Here is a 12,926-nt window from a genome sequence, read left to right on the forward strand (position 1 = left end):
TGTAGCAAGACATCGGTTCAGGTAGCCTCAACCATTCACAGTGAGAGCTGCTTGACTGACACGTGGACAGCAGCCAATCAAAATCCAGCATTGGTCAGGCGGGGGCAGGACGAGTGTTGACAGGTCGAGACTTTGGGGAAATATCACCAACTGTTCTCGACTGAGAGCCTTTCAGTGGGTGGACGGTGACCGGGGCCGTTTTGCGGTTAAGTTTTTAAGGGTTTTGTTTTCGGGGGCTAACAGGTCCAGCTGAGGGGAGGAAAAATGTCGATGCACATTTATCAGATGAGCGCTAAACTGCTCGGGGACACTATGGGGAAAATGAACGAGAACCTGACCTCCGTGGTGTTAGCAGCGTCCGTCTTCACCCTCACTCTGGGATACATCTCCAAACTGCTGCTCAAACAGTCCACAGACGAGGACGTGGTGAGTGTGCTCAGACGAAAAACAGTTCCCGTTATCTAAGCTTCAGTTTCAATTCACTGTTATTTTTTTAATTGTTATTTATTTATGTCTCTCTGCGCAGAAACATCCACCCTACATACCCTCCAGCATCCCCTTTCTGGGACATGCCATCGCTTTTGGAAAGAGCCCCATTGAGTTTCTGGAAAATGCCTATGACAAAGTAAGTGTTTTAAAAAATGAACCTGCGACTGTTTTCAATCAGAAGAAATGAAACCGTTTAATAATCAGTCCTGAAATATGAAGATCAGCTGCTGCCCCCCCCCCCCCCCCCCCCCCCCAGTTGCTTTAAGTTATTAACTCTAAACATTGACAACAATTTAAAGATTGAACAAAGCAGATGATCATGAAGATAAACTGCTTTAAAAATGAGGAAATGCTTTTAAACCATCGTGAGTCCATTTCAGCTCCTGTGGTGCAAATGAAAGCGACAACAGGCCATCTCTGGCTCTCTCCTTGTACCTCCTGACTGATTTTGCTCTAGTTTTTGTATTTGTAAACAGTATAAATCATTTATGAAAAATGAGAGAGAGAAAAATAAAAAGCATGATACAAAATAAAGCTAAGTACAATATCCCTGCACCTAATCTGATTTAGGTTCCATATCAAAATGGAGTGGGAGGATGAGTACACTTATTCAATCCCACCCCTTCTCTGTAACTTATCAGTTGTTATTTATCCAGCTTCTTTACTGATATAAACCTCAGTGACAGCAGTAACAACAGTAAACATTACACAGACATAAACTTGCCTTGTAAAATACAAAATATTATCATATTATCTTGTTTTTACATCTACACATCAAAGTACTTCTAATTAAATAGAAAACAAGTAAAATCACATAAAGCAAAGACGCCCCATAAGAAAAAAATCTAAATGGAATACAATTTCAGTGTAAACATTCAAATACCATGTAGCTTATTACTTTGTAATATGACACAAGAAGGAACTCAATAGGTAAAAATGAAAAACAATAAAACACTAAAAAGTTGAATGTAGTAAAATAAACTTTCCATCGTGTTGAGGCTCAAGTAAAGATCTTGTCTTGCGACTTCTTAAAAACATGATCCATCATCTAGAGTTTAATCTGTATATATATTATTTAGTTTTTTAACTCAGTTGTCAGAGATTTATTTCACTTTGACTCCTGCGTCTGATCTCCTGCGTGTCTGCTGTTCCCCCCACAGTACGGCCCTGTATTCAGCTTCACTATGGTGGGCAAAACATTCACCTACCTGCTGGGCAGCGAAGCAGCCGCGCTGATGTTCAACAGCAAGAACGAAGACCTGAACGCAGAGGACGTCTACTCGAGACTGACCACTCCGGTGTTCGGCAAAGGAGTCGCCTACGACGTGCCGAACCACGTGAGTATCCCAGAACCTGAGAAGTTCACGCCTCAGAAGGAAGGTGGAAATGTATTAAAGAGTTTCTGTATGCTAAGATCAGCTGAGATGCATGTTTCCTTTTAATCTGCTGCAGATTTTTCTGGAGCAGAAGAAGATGTTTAAGACGGGGCTGAACATCGCTCGTTTTAGGGAACACCTCAAGATCATTGAGAGAGAGACGATCGAGTATTTTCAGAGATGGGGAGACAGCGGGGAGAGAAGTAAGACACCAATATTTGCAACGCTGAGTCCAAACAGTTAACCATAAAACTTGATACAGATCAGATCAAAACCCAAACGTTTGTCAATGAACTTTGACCTGTTTCAGACCTGTTCGAGGCTCTGTCCGAGCTGATTATCCTCACAGCCAGCAGCTGCCTGCATGGGAAAGAGATCCGCAGCATGCTGGATGAACGCGTGGCCCAGCTTTACGCCGACTTGGACGGAGGATTTACCCACGCTGCGTGGCTCCTGCCGGGCTGGCTGCCCCTGCCCAGCTTCAGGTAGGTCTCCCACACATCTTCACACAGTACAGTGCTGCGTCTGCACACAGGGTGAAGATGACACTGGATTTAATTTGACTAGACAGATTTGAAAAAAACAAAACGGGAAAATAAAAAAAAAATGATAGGATCACACAGGCAAAAGAAATACCAGAGGGATTCAATATGATACGATACAAACAGCACAATACTGTTTGGAAATATTTACCTCTGTTTTTTTGTTTGTTTGTTGTTTAGAAAGAGGGACAGAGCTCACAGAGAGATCAAGAACATCTTCTACAAAGTGATTCAGAAACGGAGGAGCTCTGAAGAGAAAGCAGACGACATCCTGCAGACCTTCATGGACTCCACATACAAGTAAGGTGACATCAGCGGCTCAGAACAAGCACTAAAACAACAAAACAGCCCAGGGTCAAAGAGTAGGACAAAACCAGACCACAGGTGCGGACATTTGCTGTATAAGTAAACAAAGAGCTGGAGGAGAAAGCACAGTTGCCACTATAGACTTACATACTGTGTGTTTATAAGCGAGGAATCAACCTGTGTGTCAGATATTACTGCTAATGAGCCTCTTCCTTGATACAAACAAACAGAGAGCAGCAGGTTTGTCTGCAGGTCTGTGAGCATAAGAGAAAAATCCATAAATTTCTGTCAAATGAGGTAACGCACTTATTGCCCAACTCTTTCTGGACTGGTGTACCTGCGATTACATAATGTCAGTGCAAGTCAACATGCAAAGAAACAAGTTTTATGTTTAGTGTCATGGTCCAGCCCTGAAAGACTCAAAGAAGACTCGGTTTAACCCAGAATATTCAGATCTTATTATCCAAAAGAAATAAAAATCACAATTAACTCTATGAAGGATTGAGAACTAAAAAAACGTTCTCATTCCTCAGAGATGGACAGCCGCTGACCGATGACGAAATTGCAGGGATGCTGATCGGCCTCCTCCTGGCGGGGCAGCACACATCCTCCACCACCAGCGCCTGGCTGGGCTTCTTCCTGGCCAAAGACAAGGCCCTGCAGGAGCGCTGCTACGCAGAGCAGAAGACTGTGTGCGGGGAAAACCTGCCTCCACTCAACTTCGATCAGGTAAAAGTCGCCCATGGACTGTGATAAAAATGCAAAGGTTCATTACTGCTAATAATAGTCAAGAGTAAAAAAAAAATATGTGCAGGGTTTAAATGTGAAATGTAAGTGTTCTCTCTCAGATGTTAACTCTGATTTGTGAGAGACACTCCCCCTGCTGGCTGTAGAAAATTATTATGGTAACAGGAGTAAAGATGTTTTTAGGGCCCCCCTGCTGCTGCATTCAGGTGGAGGTCTGCATAAATTAAAAAAAAAAAAAGCTGAAAGAGGTTATTTTATTCCTCAAAATCAGACTGATGCTCCAGATATTTTCTAAACTTTCATGTCGCCATCTTTAGCTGAAGGATCTCAGCTTGTTGGAGCGCTGTTTAAAGGAAACCCTGCGGCTCCGCCCACCCATCATGACGATGATGAGGATGGCTCGCTCTCCTCAGGTATGGGTCATTCCTCAGCACTGGATTTTATGATGTCATGTATACGTGCAGACAACCTCAGCTGACTGCTGTACCTGCTCTCTCTTCTGCTTTCTCAGACTGCAGCAGGATACACCATCCCTGTGGGCCACCAGGTGTGCGTCTCCCCGACTGTTAACCACCGGCTGCACGACACCTGGGTGGACAGGATGGAGTTCAAACCCGATCGCTACCTCAACGATAATCCTGCCGCAGGGGAGAAGTTCGCTTATGTGCCCTTTGGAGCCGGTAAGAAGAAGCACTTTACTGTTTGCTGTAAAATAAAGTAAACATAAAACACCTCAAAGCCAAACCAGTCATCAGTCAAACTGAGTTCAATGAAATCAAATCCATCCTGTTTTCCGCCTGCAGGCCGTCATCGCTGCATTGGGGAAAACTTTGCCTACGTCCAGATCAAAACCATCTGGTCCACTTTGCTCCGCATGTACGACTTTGACCTGGTGGACGGATATTTCCCCACAATCAACTACACCACGATGATCCACACGCCTCACAACCCCGTCATCAGATACAAGAGGAGGAAGCAGTGAGAGACAGGGACATCCGAGCATCGGCAGTAAAGCTCGAACCTTGTGGGGACTTGAATCGAGGAAAACTGACATCAGTGCACTTTGCTCAAAATGCCCAAGCTGTGCTTTTATTCTTCCTGTATTTCGTCTAGAATCCGGCTCTTTTCATGAATGAATGTTTGTAGATAAGTGTGACTTTCTGCAGAGAAAAACGGGGGCTGTGAGACTCCAGCGTGAAAGCTGATGCTCTTATTCACAATGTGAATTCTTTAAAAACAATACAAGTGGAGAAATAACTAGCGCCTTATGACGTCTTTAGACTGAATGAAGCCTTTGAATCAACCCGGGAAGACGTATTTACTTTTCTGTTTTCCAGAGTTAATCATCAATTTTGCAGCAAACTTTAAAATCCTGTAGCTAAATGTTCTGAACACTGGAAACTTGGTTAAAATCACGAGGTTCATTTACAGCTCTCTGATGTTTGGAGCTTTAAGTTTAGTCATATGATCTTCATCTGCAGAGGAGTTTTGACCAATTGTGTATATACAGTATATATTTTTCCTTGTCCTAAGCATTACTCAGTATGAGGGTTTAAACTTGAAAAGAGAGAAAACAACCCTGTGCTATCTGAATAATCTGCTGAGGAAGACCACGTGATTTAATTAAAAGCTCTGGGGTGGGTTACTAAATCTGTGGGGAATCTTTTATTCCTGAGATGTATCTTGGAATTTTCCTGCTGTGAAGACAAAAGAAAAAAAACAAGTGAAACTGGTTGAAAAATCAATAAAAATATGAAAATGAGCCTCTGAACCCTGCTGTGTTACAGAGTGTGCGTCAGGATGGGAGATCTCCCACCTACAAGCAAACCTCACTGATGATGAGATCTATACTGAGCCTCGTGTCAGCTAATGCCAGAGGATGAACATTTTATCTTCTAACACAGCTGTTTTTTGTCATTTTGGTTAAATAGACTTGGCCGTGTACATTTACTCATGCACTGTCCAGTACTTTGGGTTCCTTCACTATATTTAGGGAATAACTGTGGTGACCCCTAAATTGAGATGACATCACAGATCCGCTCTGAGCCCCTTATTGCTTGCAGTGGTGATGGACAGGCTGACAGATGAGGTCAGGCAGGAGTCTCTGTGGACTGTGATGTTTGCAGATGACACTTATCTGTAGTGAGAGTAGGGAGGAGGTGGAAGAGAGAGGCCGGAGGAGTGGAAGCATAAGGTTTTCATTGTGAGTGATTGTAAGATGGTTTGGAGGAGGTTGGGACAAAGGATACTAAAATATGAATAATAACTAAATATGAATCTCCCAGGCAGGAGGAAAAAAGGAAGACCATTAAATGGGTTCATGGGAAGGCTAACACGCATAAGGGCTGTGTGAGAGGAGAATACTGGGGGGATAGGATGAGATGGAGGCAGATGAGCTACTGAATTGCATTTTCTAGGATTAATCAGTGTTTGCAAAATCAGTTTTTCTAAGTGAGAGATCACAAAAAAATAATAAAAAATAATTATCACTGTGTAAGTGGGGCTTACACAACTTTTGAGTACATTTTTCCGGTAATACTTCACCTTAACTGACTGTCAGTAACCTTGTACTAGGTTTTACCTGATGACAGACTATTGCTGAGAATTGTAAAGTACGACAGATGAAGTCAGTAGGAACAACATCCTGCAGACAGCAGAGGTGAGGTCGGTCAGGATCAGGGTAAGTAACACCTGAGCGAATTTATGAAAAGCTTTTTAAGCTCATTTTTACAGCTTTGACCTCCCCTTGTGCTTTTAAACAGCTCTCTATGCAACATTTTTTTTTAGTGTTAAAAGAAATAATTATTCGCTTTCAAAAGGACTAAAGACGTCCTCAGCTGAGTTTGTGTTTCTATTGCTGGTTTATCTGAATGAAACTTGATGGTGCTAAATTTTTCCACAAAAAAAGGTTTAACATACTTTGAAAAAAAAAGAAAAAGAAATGAAGCAAACCTGTTTGAAATAATGTAGTCCTCTTTATTTCAGTTTTTGACAAAATACCCAGAAAATTCAAAGCTCCTAACGCTTTACAAAAATACGTTCTCTACAAATGTCCTCTGTAGTCTGTCCGGCCTAAACAAAACACAGTGTAGTGTAGAATATCCAGCAGCAGCCTCCTTAACAGTAAACCCAAACATCCTCTACATAACGCTCCACCCATACAACACAAACATATAAATTAATCACAAAGTCTTAAATTAGCATTAGACAAATTATACATGATTGTAGGTCATCCACAACAAAGAGGCAGATTAAATTACAAACGTAGCTGTTTTTCCAAGTGCCGGCGACCAACAAAAAGCCTGAATACAACATGTCGTACACTGATAAAAAATGTGTTTTGGTCCACATGGAAAGATACAGTCCACACCAGAATGGTAGAAAACAGCAGAGCGCTCAGCACGAGAAAAAGGCAACTGAGTTTCTTCAAGCCAAAGTTAACGTGTCAGCATCTATCTTCTCAAGCCAAAGTGCAATTGAGCATATGAAGAAGCACCTGGGGAGAGAAAAGAGGAGGAGTTGAGTAAATATGCCAAACCCCAGGGTACGGATCACACCTTTACACATGCAGTTATTTCACAGCGCTTGTTTTGGGTGCAACAATCAGAATATGTGAGTTCACTGCTTCTCAGCTTTACAGGGCAAACATGTACTGTACTGTAAGCAGACATAACCAGATTTGTAATCATGTATATTCCACATGTAGATGAAAGTGTTTTTCTCCAATAGAATTTGAGATGATGAAGAAAGCTGTAACTCGATCACATGTAATGCATGTGAGCTGGGCTGCTTGCGTTACCTGATGTCACGCTGCCCAGCCTCCTCTGCAGGGCCTCCAGCCTGGAGATGTAGTCGGTGAGCGCTCGGTCGGGGTCGTAGTTCTGCAAGTGGGAACAGGTGAGCGGTCCGTGGTCTCCAGACATGTGAAACCTGCACGTTAGAAACACAGATTTAAGAAAGTCGGAAAGGATCTGAACTCCACATTAATGCAAAAGAGAAAAGAAAAAAACATCAGTTTACTCTATACAGTACTCATGAGTATACATTAGCCTTAACAACTGGTGTCCCAAGTGATCCTTCATCATAACTTTACAAATCAGTTTCATTATTTTTAATTACTCAGACTAAGTTTGAAGCTTTATTCTCAATAATTTTGGTATTTTCTTTCCTTTAATCAGACAGGAGATAAAATAAGAAGTAGACTGGAAACATTAAAAAAGGAAAACTGTTTAATAATAAATATTGTTAGCATCCTGATTGATAGTTGTACCTGTGATGTGTGGAGGAGACAGCCGATCGAGGGGATTCCCGCCCACTTCTCCCCCTGCTGCTAGACATTCCTCCCCCGCCGCTTCCTCTTTCTCTGTACATCTCCGGACCACCTGGGTGAAGATAAGGGGAATCCCTCGCCTCTGTACCTGCCGGAAATTAAGAAAATATTATGAGTATCACATGTAAATGACAATATAGAGAGGTTACAAGCTGCTATATGCTTTGGTTACCTAAGATCTGTCCTGTTCCGTTCTTACTAACAGCACAGGAGGCCGTGGAGCTCATTCCCGTCGCCCTGTGCCATCGCTTCACGAGAAAACGCATTCTAGATGAACAAATATAATTTGTTTTAGACAAAAAAAAAAAAAAAAAAAAAAAACTTTTAAAAAACCCAAAGCTTCAGCTTCCCACCTGGAGAGGGCGATAGAGACTCTGGCGATAGAGCGGAAGCGCATCACACCCCTGCACCGCTGACTGAGGGACTCCAGGCTGGAGAGCGACGGCCGACCGCCCATCCTGGTCAGGAGTGATAATGTGGCCTCCTCACACTCCTGGAAACCACCCAGCAGTAACAGCAGGTACTTCTTCTGGTAGATCAGTGCTTTACGGAAGCTTTCTGACCTCAGGTACTTCCCATACATCCTCTGGAAGTTAAAAAAGAGATGAAGGGAGAAGAGAAGACAGCAGTTTAACTTCAGAGGCCATCAAATGTCTTTTAACACTGAATTCCAGCATTTAGCCGATGCTTCTGCATCGTTTCTTTGGGTTAGTACAATTAACTCATTACTCAGATACAAAGCAGTTTATGAGCAGTGATCTGCTGACCTTGAGTGCAGCATTGTCGGCATCAGGCCCGGTAATCTCTCGCAGGTTCTCGGACCTGATCTCTCCCCTGAGTCTAGCCACCTGAGACTGAGCTAAATGCAAAGCTTTCTCCAGACGGATCTTCTCTCGAGCCCAAGCTTCCCGCTCCTGAGAAAGCAGCAAACCTGCAGAGTCCATCTTTGATGCTCCTCGTCTGCTGGACTGCAGAAGATAAAACACTCTTTAGTCAGAGGGTGGAAACAATAATATGTATCATTATGCGAGCCAGTTTGAACGTTTATTTAAGTTCTGAATGGCATTTTGAAGGAAACATAGGATTATGAAAATACCTTGGTCATTATCTTTGTGGTATTTGTCTCTACCACATGCCATGTGTATGTAATATTAAGTTTTTAGACCAACCAGGACTGTCACCTGACTGTTACAGAAAAAATAGCACTGTAGTATTGTGCTCCATCTCAGAATCAGCAGGTTTTTCTGTGGTGTACTCACACTGTCGCCTGATCCCAGTCCAACCTGCCGATAGCGTCGCAGTTCTTCTTCCAAGCGGAGCGTGTGGTTCCTCAGATCGTTCTTCTCTTCGGTCAGACGGCTGACGAAACCTGTCAGCTCGGCGTTCTGCCTCAGCAGCCGCTCAGTCAGCGTGTTGGAGGAGCTGGAGGAGCCTCCTGCCAGCAGGGATGCACTCTGAGGGAAACAAGACAAGCAGTCACAACCACGTGTAAAGCTCAGCAGATGTTGTTTAGTAAACGCAGACGCGAACAGCTGATTCTGGCTGGAGACTGGCAGTGAGTGGGTGTTTCTCCTTTTCACATTTCTTTATTTATCCAGAAATATGCGGTGTAGAAGGGAAAACAAAAATGAGACCGTGCGCTGACCTCAGGGACGGAGGGTAGACCAGGGGACTGCTGCAGCAGGGTGATGACCTCATCGAGACTGGACTGGACCCAGGACAACTCTTCACTGTCCACCTCTGCAGTAAGCCTGAACCGAAGAAATGCAGTAATTAATTACAAGCAGGTTTCTAGTAAAGCTGTTACAGAGGAGGTCTGTGTGTTATAAGAGATGTGTGGTGTGATTGTGCTGCACAGTTTTAAAATAAATATAAAAAGAAAAAAGTAAACAGCTGTTTTGTTTACCTGTCGGTGGTTTTGCTCGCCATGCTGCGGACCTTTGAAGAGATGACTTGGAGTTTACTCACAATCCTGTCCACCGTGCGCCACGGGCCGTGATGCGGCCCACTGCTGTGGCCTGTTGAAGAGACCTCTATGTGAGGGGACGCGCTGGAGCTTTCTGTGTGGAGGTTTCCGCTCTTTTGCTGGAGCACCCAGTCTTTGGTGCGGTCCGTGGAGTCACCGTGCCAGACAGCCTGCTGTTAAGATAAAAACAACAGAGCTTCAGTGCTCCTCATAACATGATCAGAAAAAATAAATGTTAAAGAGTAAGTAAAAGTCTTTTTAAAGTAAATTCTGTGCCACTCACACTCCGGCCATCAGCCTCCACAGGTCCCGTCCCCTCCCTCTGCTCTCCTAACTGGTTCAGTCTTCCCTCCAGTCTCTCATTCTCTTCTTCCAGACTCTGTCTGTTCTCCAGCTCTCTTCTCAGCTGCTCCTGGACCTTTGCCATTTCTGCCTCCAGCCTCTCCAGCTTGGCCTGAGCCTCAAGCAGTGCCTCTTGGTCTCTTCTGGATCTCTGACTCACCAGCGTCAGCTCCTCCTCTTTTCGTACCACTTCAAGCTTCTGGGCCTCAACCTGACTGAGCAGATCCACCACCTGGAGAGGGAAATCATGTTTAATCATGATACAGTCAGATCCTAGCCACTGACATGTCCTTGAAGTCTGGTGTCATTAGACAGGTAAAGCAAATAGAGCATCGAACCTGTGCGTGCTTGTCGTCCAGCTCCCTTTGCAGTCTTTCCAGAAGACCTCCTCCCTCTTTAGAGCTCCTCCCATCCTTCTGAACCTGCTCCTCATGGGGGTGAGCACCATCAGAGGAGACGCCAGTCCGCAGATCTCTCTCTCTCCCCAGAGCAGTGCTCATCTCTTGGGCCTTAGCTCGCTCTGTTTCCAGCTGGACCTGGAGCTCCTGCAGGCGTCTGTGGAGGCTGAGACGCTCCTCTTCAGCTTGCTGGGAGAGCTGAGAGGAAGCCTGTCGCTCCTGCTCCACAGTCAGTTTCAGCTGTGCTACGTGGTTCTTCTGCTCCTCCAGAGAAAGCTGAAGATCCTAGTGGGAAATTTAAAAAACACAATTTCTTCTCAAAAATACTCAAACTGTGGAAAAACCTATGACATCAGGCTTGAATGCTCCTGCCATCTTACCTCCAGCTCTTCTCGTCTGCTCTCCTCGGTCCTCCCAGTTCGACACTTCTCCTTCTCCATGGCCCACTGAAGATCTCTGCTCCTCTTCCTCTCCTCTGTCAGCTCATCATTTAGTGCATCCACCTCTGCGGCTTTCTGGGATACCTCCACCCTGTTGACATCATTTTAAGGCCACATTTTCACTGTACTACTTTTAAATAAAATCTCTTTAAACTCTTTACTCATAATACAAATATATCCAAAACTATGTGATTTTTATCTTAAACATTTGATATGTTTTCTTTTTTTCCAGCGTTGCTTGTTACTTTAATGTCTGGTCTAACCTGAGTGTGTCCAGCTCTTTGAGGTGTTTGTGTTGAGCTTTGAGGGTTGTCTCCAGCTCCAGTTTAGTCTGAGACAGTTCACCCTTTAGCTCCTCCACCAGCAGCCTGTCAGCCCCCCCGGCTCCATCAGCTCCAACTCCTTCCCTCTGCTCCTTTATGCTACCTTCACCAGCCAATGAGACAGCAGGCCGGGCACCTGAAGGACAAAGGCAGACGTTTAACAGATATAAAATACAAAAAGACTTATTTTCAGCTAAGTGAACCCTGAACTGGGATCACCTTGGTGGAGTTGCTCTAGTTGGCCACGGAGGTGATGAATCTCAGAGATGAGACTGGACCTTTCTGCAGTGCGGAGTGAACCCATCGCCTCTCTGTGCTGGGCGTCCTGTATTTGAGTCACACAAACAGCCATATGATGACTGATAGGTTCAAATAACTATTTACAGAGGACCTAAACTATAACAAATTACCAAGCAGCATATACTCAGGCTAACAAAATTCTACAGTCTTTTTCTTGCAGCTGATTAACATTTACAACAGTTTTTGAAGTCATTATGGTGAAATCTTTACAGACCTGCTCAGCCAGTCTCCGCTCGAGCTGATTCAGGTGAATGATGGCGTCACTGGTGTCCAGCAGGTCCAGCTGGCTGTAGAGGGCATTCTTCAGCACGCTGCGCTCCTTTATAAACACCTGCCGAACTGCATCCAGGAGCTCTCCACGCCAGTCTACACTGCCGGACATCTGCAGTGAATCAAACACACAAATTCAGAAGAGGGCTTTCTTATATTATAGGGCAGTTGTTGTTATTTTGAAGAGGATGCCAATGCCGTAAAGCCCCTTGACTGACTTTGATGTGACAAACAGACCACAGTGGGATCTTTAATGGTTTTGACTCTTTGGGCTGCTTTAGTGTTTTCCAGTGAGGTTTCTTTACCTGTGATTCTCTGTGTGTCTGCATCTGGCTGATGAAGTTTTTTAGGGACACTATAGTATCCAGCAGGGCATCTCGCTCCTTCACCCAGCCTTGGACGTTGAACCGGTCGCCTGGCTCGCTTTCAGAAAGTGGGAGCTCTGACAGAGAAAGAACCTGCATGCCTTCTTGGTGCACTTCACGGAGCAACGTCTAGAGAGACAAACAATGCAGATAAAGTGTAACTTTTACTCCGTTTCTGAAGAATAGAGAAAAAAATATCGCTCACATTTTTGCATGCTCACAAATCCAGGAAAGGACATTCGGGAAAGTTCATCTGGAGGCAGCTTTTTCAGTCACTTGGATGAGTGATAAAAACGCTGCGTCCAGATGAAAACAATCAACTTTCTGGGTTTTGTTATATACATTTCACCTGGTGGGAAACATACTACACAGTACCTGTAGTTTTATTACATCACTCATGGTTCATTAGTAAGTGAAAGCTGTACCTTGATCCGGTCAGGCAGTGGATCATCTCTCCTGGCTCCCTCTGGAGTCGTCCTGAACTCCTGTTGCAGGCTCGGGAGGTCATATCCTGTCCTCTGGCTGTAGTCTGAGCTGCTGTCTGCATGATGACAAAAACGTAATCACAAAAGTGAAGCGCAACAAAGAAAACAAATGCTAAACAAGCTAAAATTAAGGTTAAATGAGCTCTTTTTGGCACTCAAAGTAAAAAGAAAGAAAAATCTCGGTTTCTGTATACTGTTACAAATATGACCAAACTTTAATAAATTGAAGTTAGAGTACTTTTAGCTG

At 44.1% G+C, this 12,926-nt stretch overlaps 2 protein-coding genes across 2 annotated transcripts in view; one reads left to right on the plus strand and one right to left on the minus strand.

Moving 5' to 3' along the window:
• The first annotated feature begins 147 nt into the window (after nt 1-147).
• LOC135932955 (lanosterol 14-alpha demethylase) lies at nt 148-5,223 on the plus strand. The gene is made up of 10 exons (XM_065470741.1): nt 148-426; nt 527-625; nt 1,650-1,826; nt 1,942-2,068; nt 2,176-2,350; nt 2,588-2,707; nt 3,247-3,442; nt 3,778-3,873; nt 3,972-4,140; nt 4,264-5,223. The coding sequence occupies exons 1-10, from the start codon at nt 265-267 to the stop codon at nt 4,440-4,442; spliced, it is 1,500 nt and encodes a 499-aa protein (XP_065326813.1). The 5' UTR covers nt 148-264; the 3' UTR covers nt 4,443-5,223.
• Nucleotides 5,224-6,415: 1,192 nt separating this feature from the next.
• akap9 (A kinase (PRKA) anchor protein 9) overlaps nt 6,416-12,926 on the minus strand; it is a 69,559-nt gene continuing 63,048 nt past the window's right edge. The window contains exons 39-55 of the mRNA XM_065470742.1: nt 12,620-12,735; nt 12,135-12,323; nt 11,774-11,941; nt 11,479-11,584; nt 11,200-11,395; nt 10,877-11,027; nt 10,437-10,781; nt 10,040-10,330; nt 9,697-9,929; nt 9,436-9,541; nt 9,050-9,244; nt 8,558-8,758; nt 8,144-8,376; nt 7,963-8,057; nt 7,731-7,878; nt 7,260-7,390; nt 6,416-6,956 (exon numbers count right to left, since the gene is read on the minus strand). Of these exons, the coding sequence (XP_065326814.1) occupies nt 6,913-6,956; nt 7,260-7,390; nt 7,731-7,878; nt 7,963-8,057; nt 8,144-8,376; nt 8,558-8,758; nt 9,050-9,244; nt 9,436-9,541; nt 9,697-9,929; nt 10,040-10,330; nt 10,437-10,781; nt 10,877-11,027; nt 11,200-11,395; nt 11,479-11,584; nt 11,774-11,941; nt 12,135-12,323; nt 12,620-12,735 (2,948 nt within the window). The 3' untranslated portion in view covers nt 6,416-6,912. The remainder of the gene's footprint in view (nt 6,957-7,259; nt 7,391-7,730; nt 7,879-7,962; nt 8,058-8,143; nt 8,377-8,557; nt 8,759-9,049; nt 9,245-9,435; nt 9,542-9,696; nt 9,930-10,039; nt 10,331-10,436; nt 10,782-10,876; nt 11,028-11,199; nt 11,396-11,478; nt 11,585-11,773; nt 11,942-12,134; nt 12,324-12,619; nt 12,736-12,926) is intronic.

This window comes from Pelmatolapia mariae, linkage group LG22 (assembly GCF_036321145.2).
Source record: "Pelmatolapia mariae isolate MD_Pm_ZW linkage group LG22, Pm_UMD_F_2, whole genome shotgun sequence".
Classification (NCBI taxonomy): domain Eukaryota; kingdom Metazoa; phylum Chordata; class Actinopteri; order Cichliformes; family Cichlidae; genus Pelmatolapia; species Pelmatolapia mariae.

What these genes read in the sequence shown, in the direction of transcription:
- LOC135932955 (XM_065470741.1), top strand. Translation starts at nt 265, where the DNA reads ATGTCGATGCACATTTATCAGATGAGCGCTAAACTGCTCGGGGACACT. An exon ending in TGGAAAATGCCTATGACAAA is followed by an intron (nt 626 to 1,649) that starts GTAAGTGTTTTA and finishes TTCCCCCCACAG; the next exon opens with TACGGCCCTGTATTCAGCTT. An exon ending in TTATGTGCCCTTTGGAGCCG is followed by an intron (nt 4,141 to 4,263) that starts GTAAGAAGAAGC and finishes TTCCGCCTGCAG; the next exon opens with GCCGTCATCGCTGCATTGGG.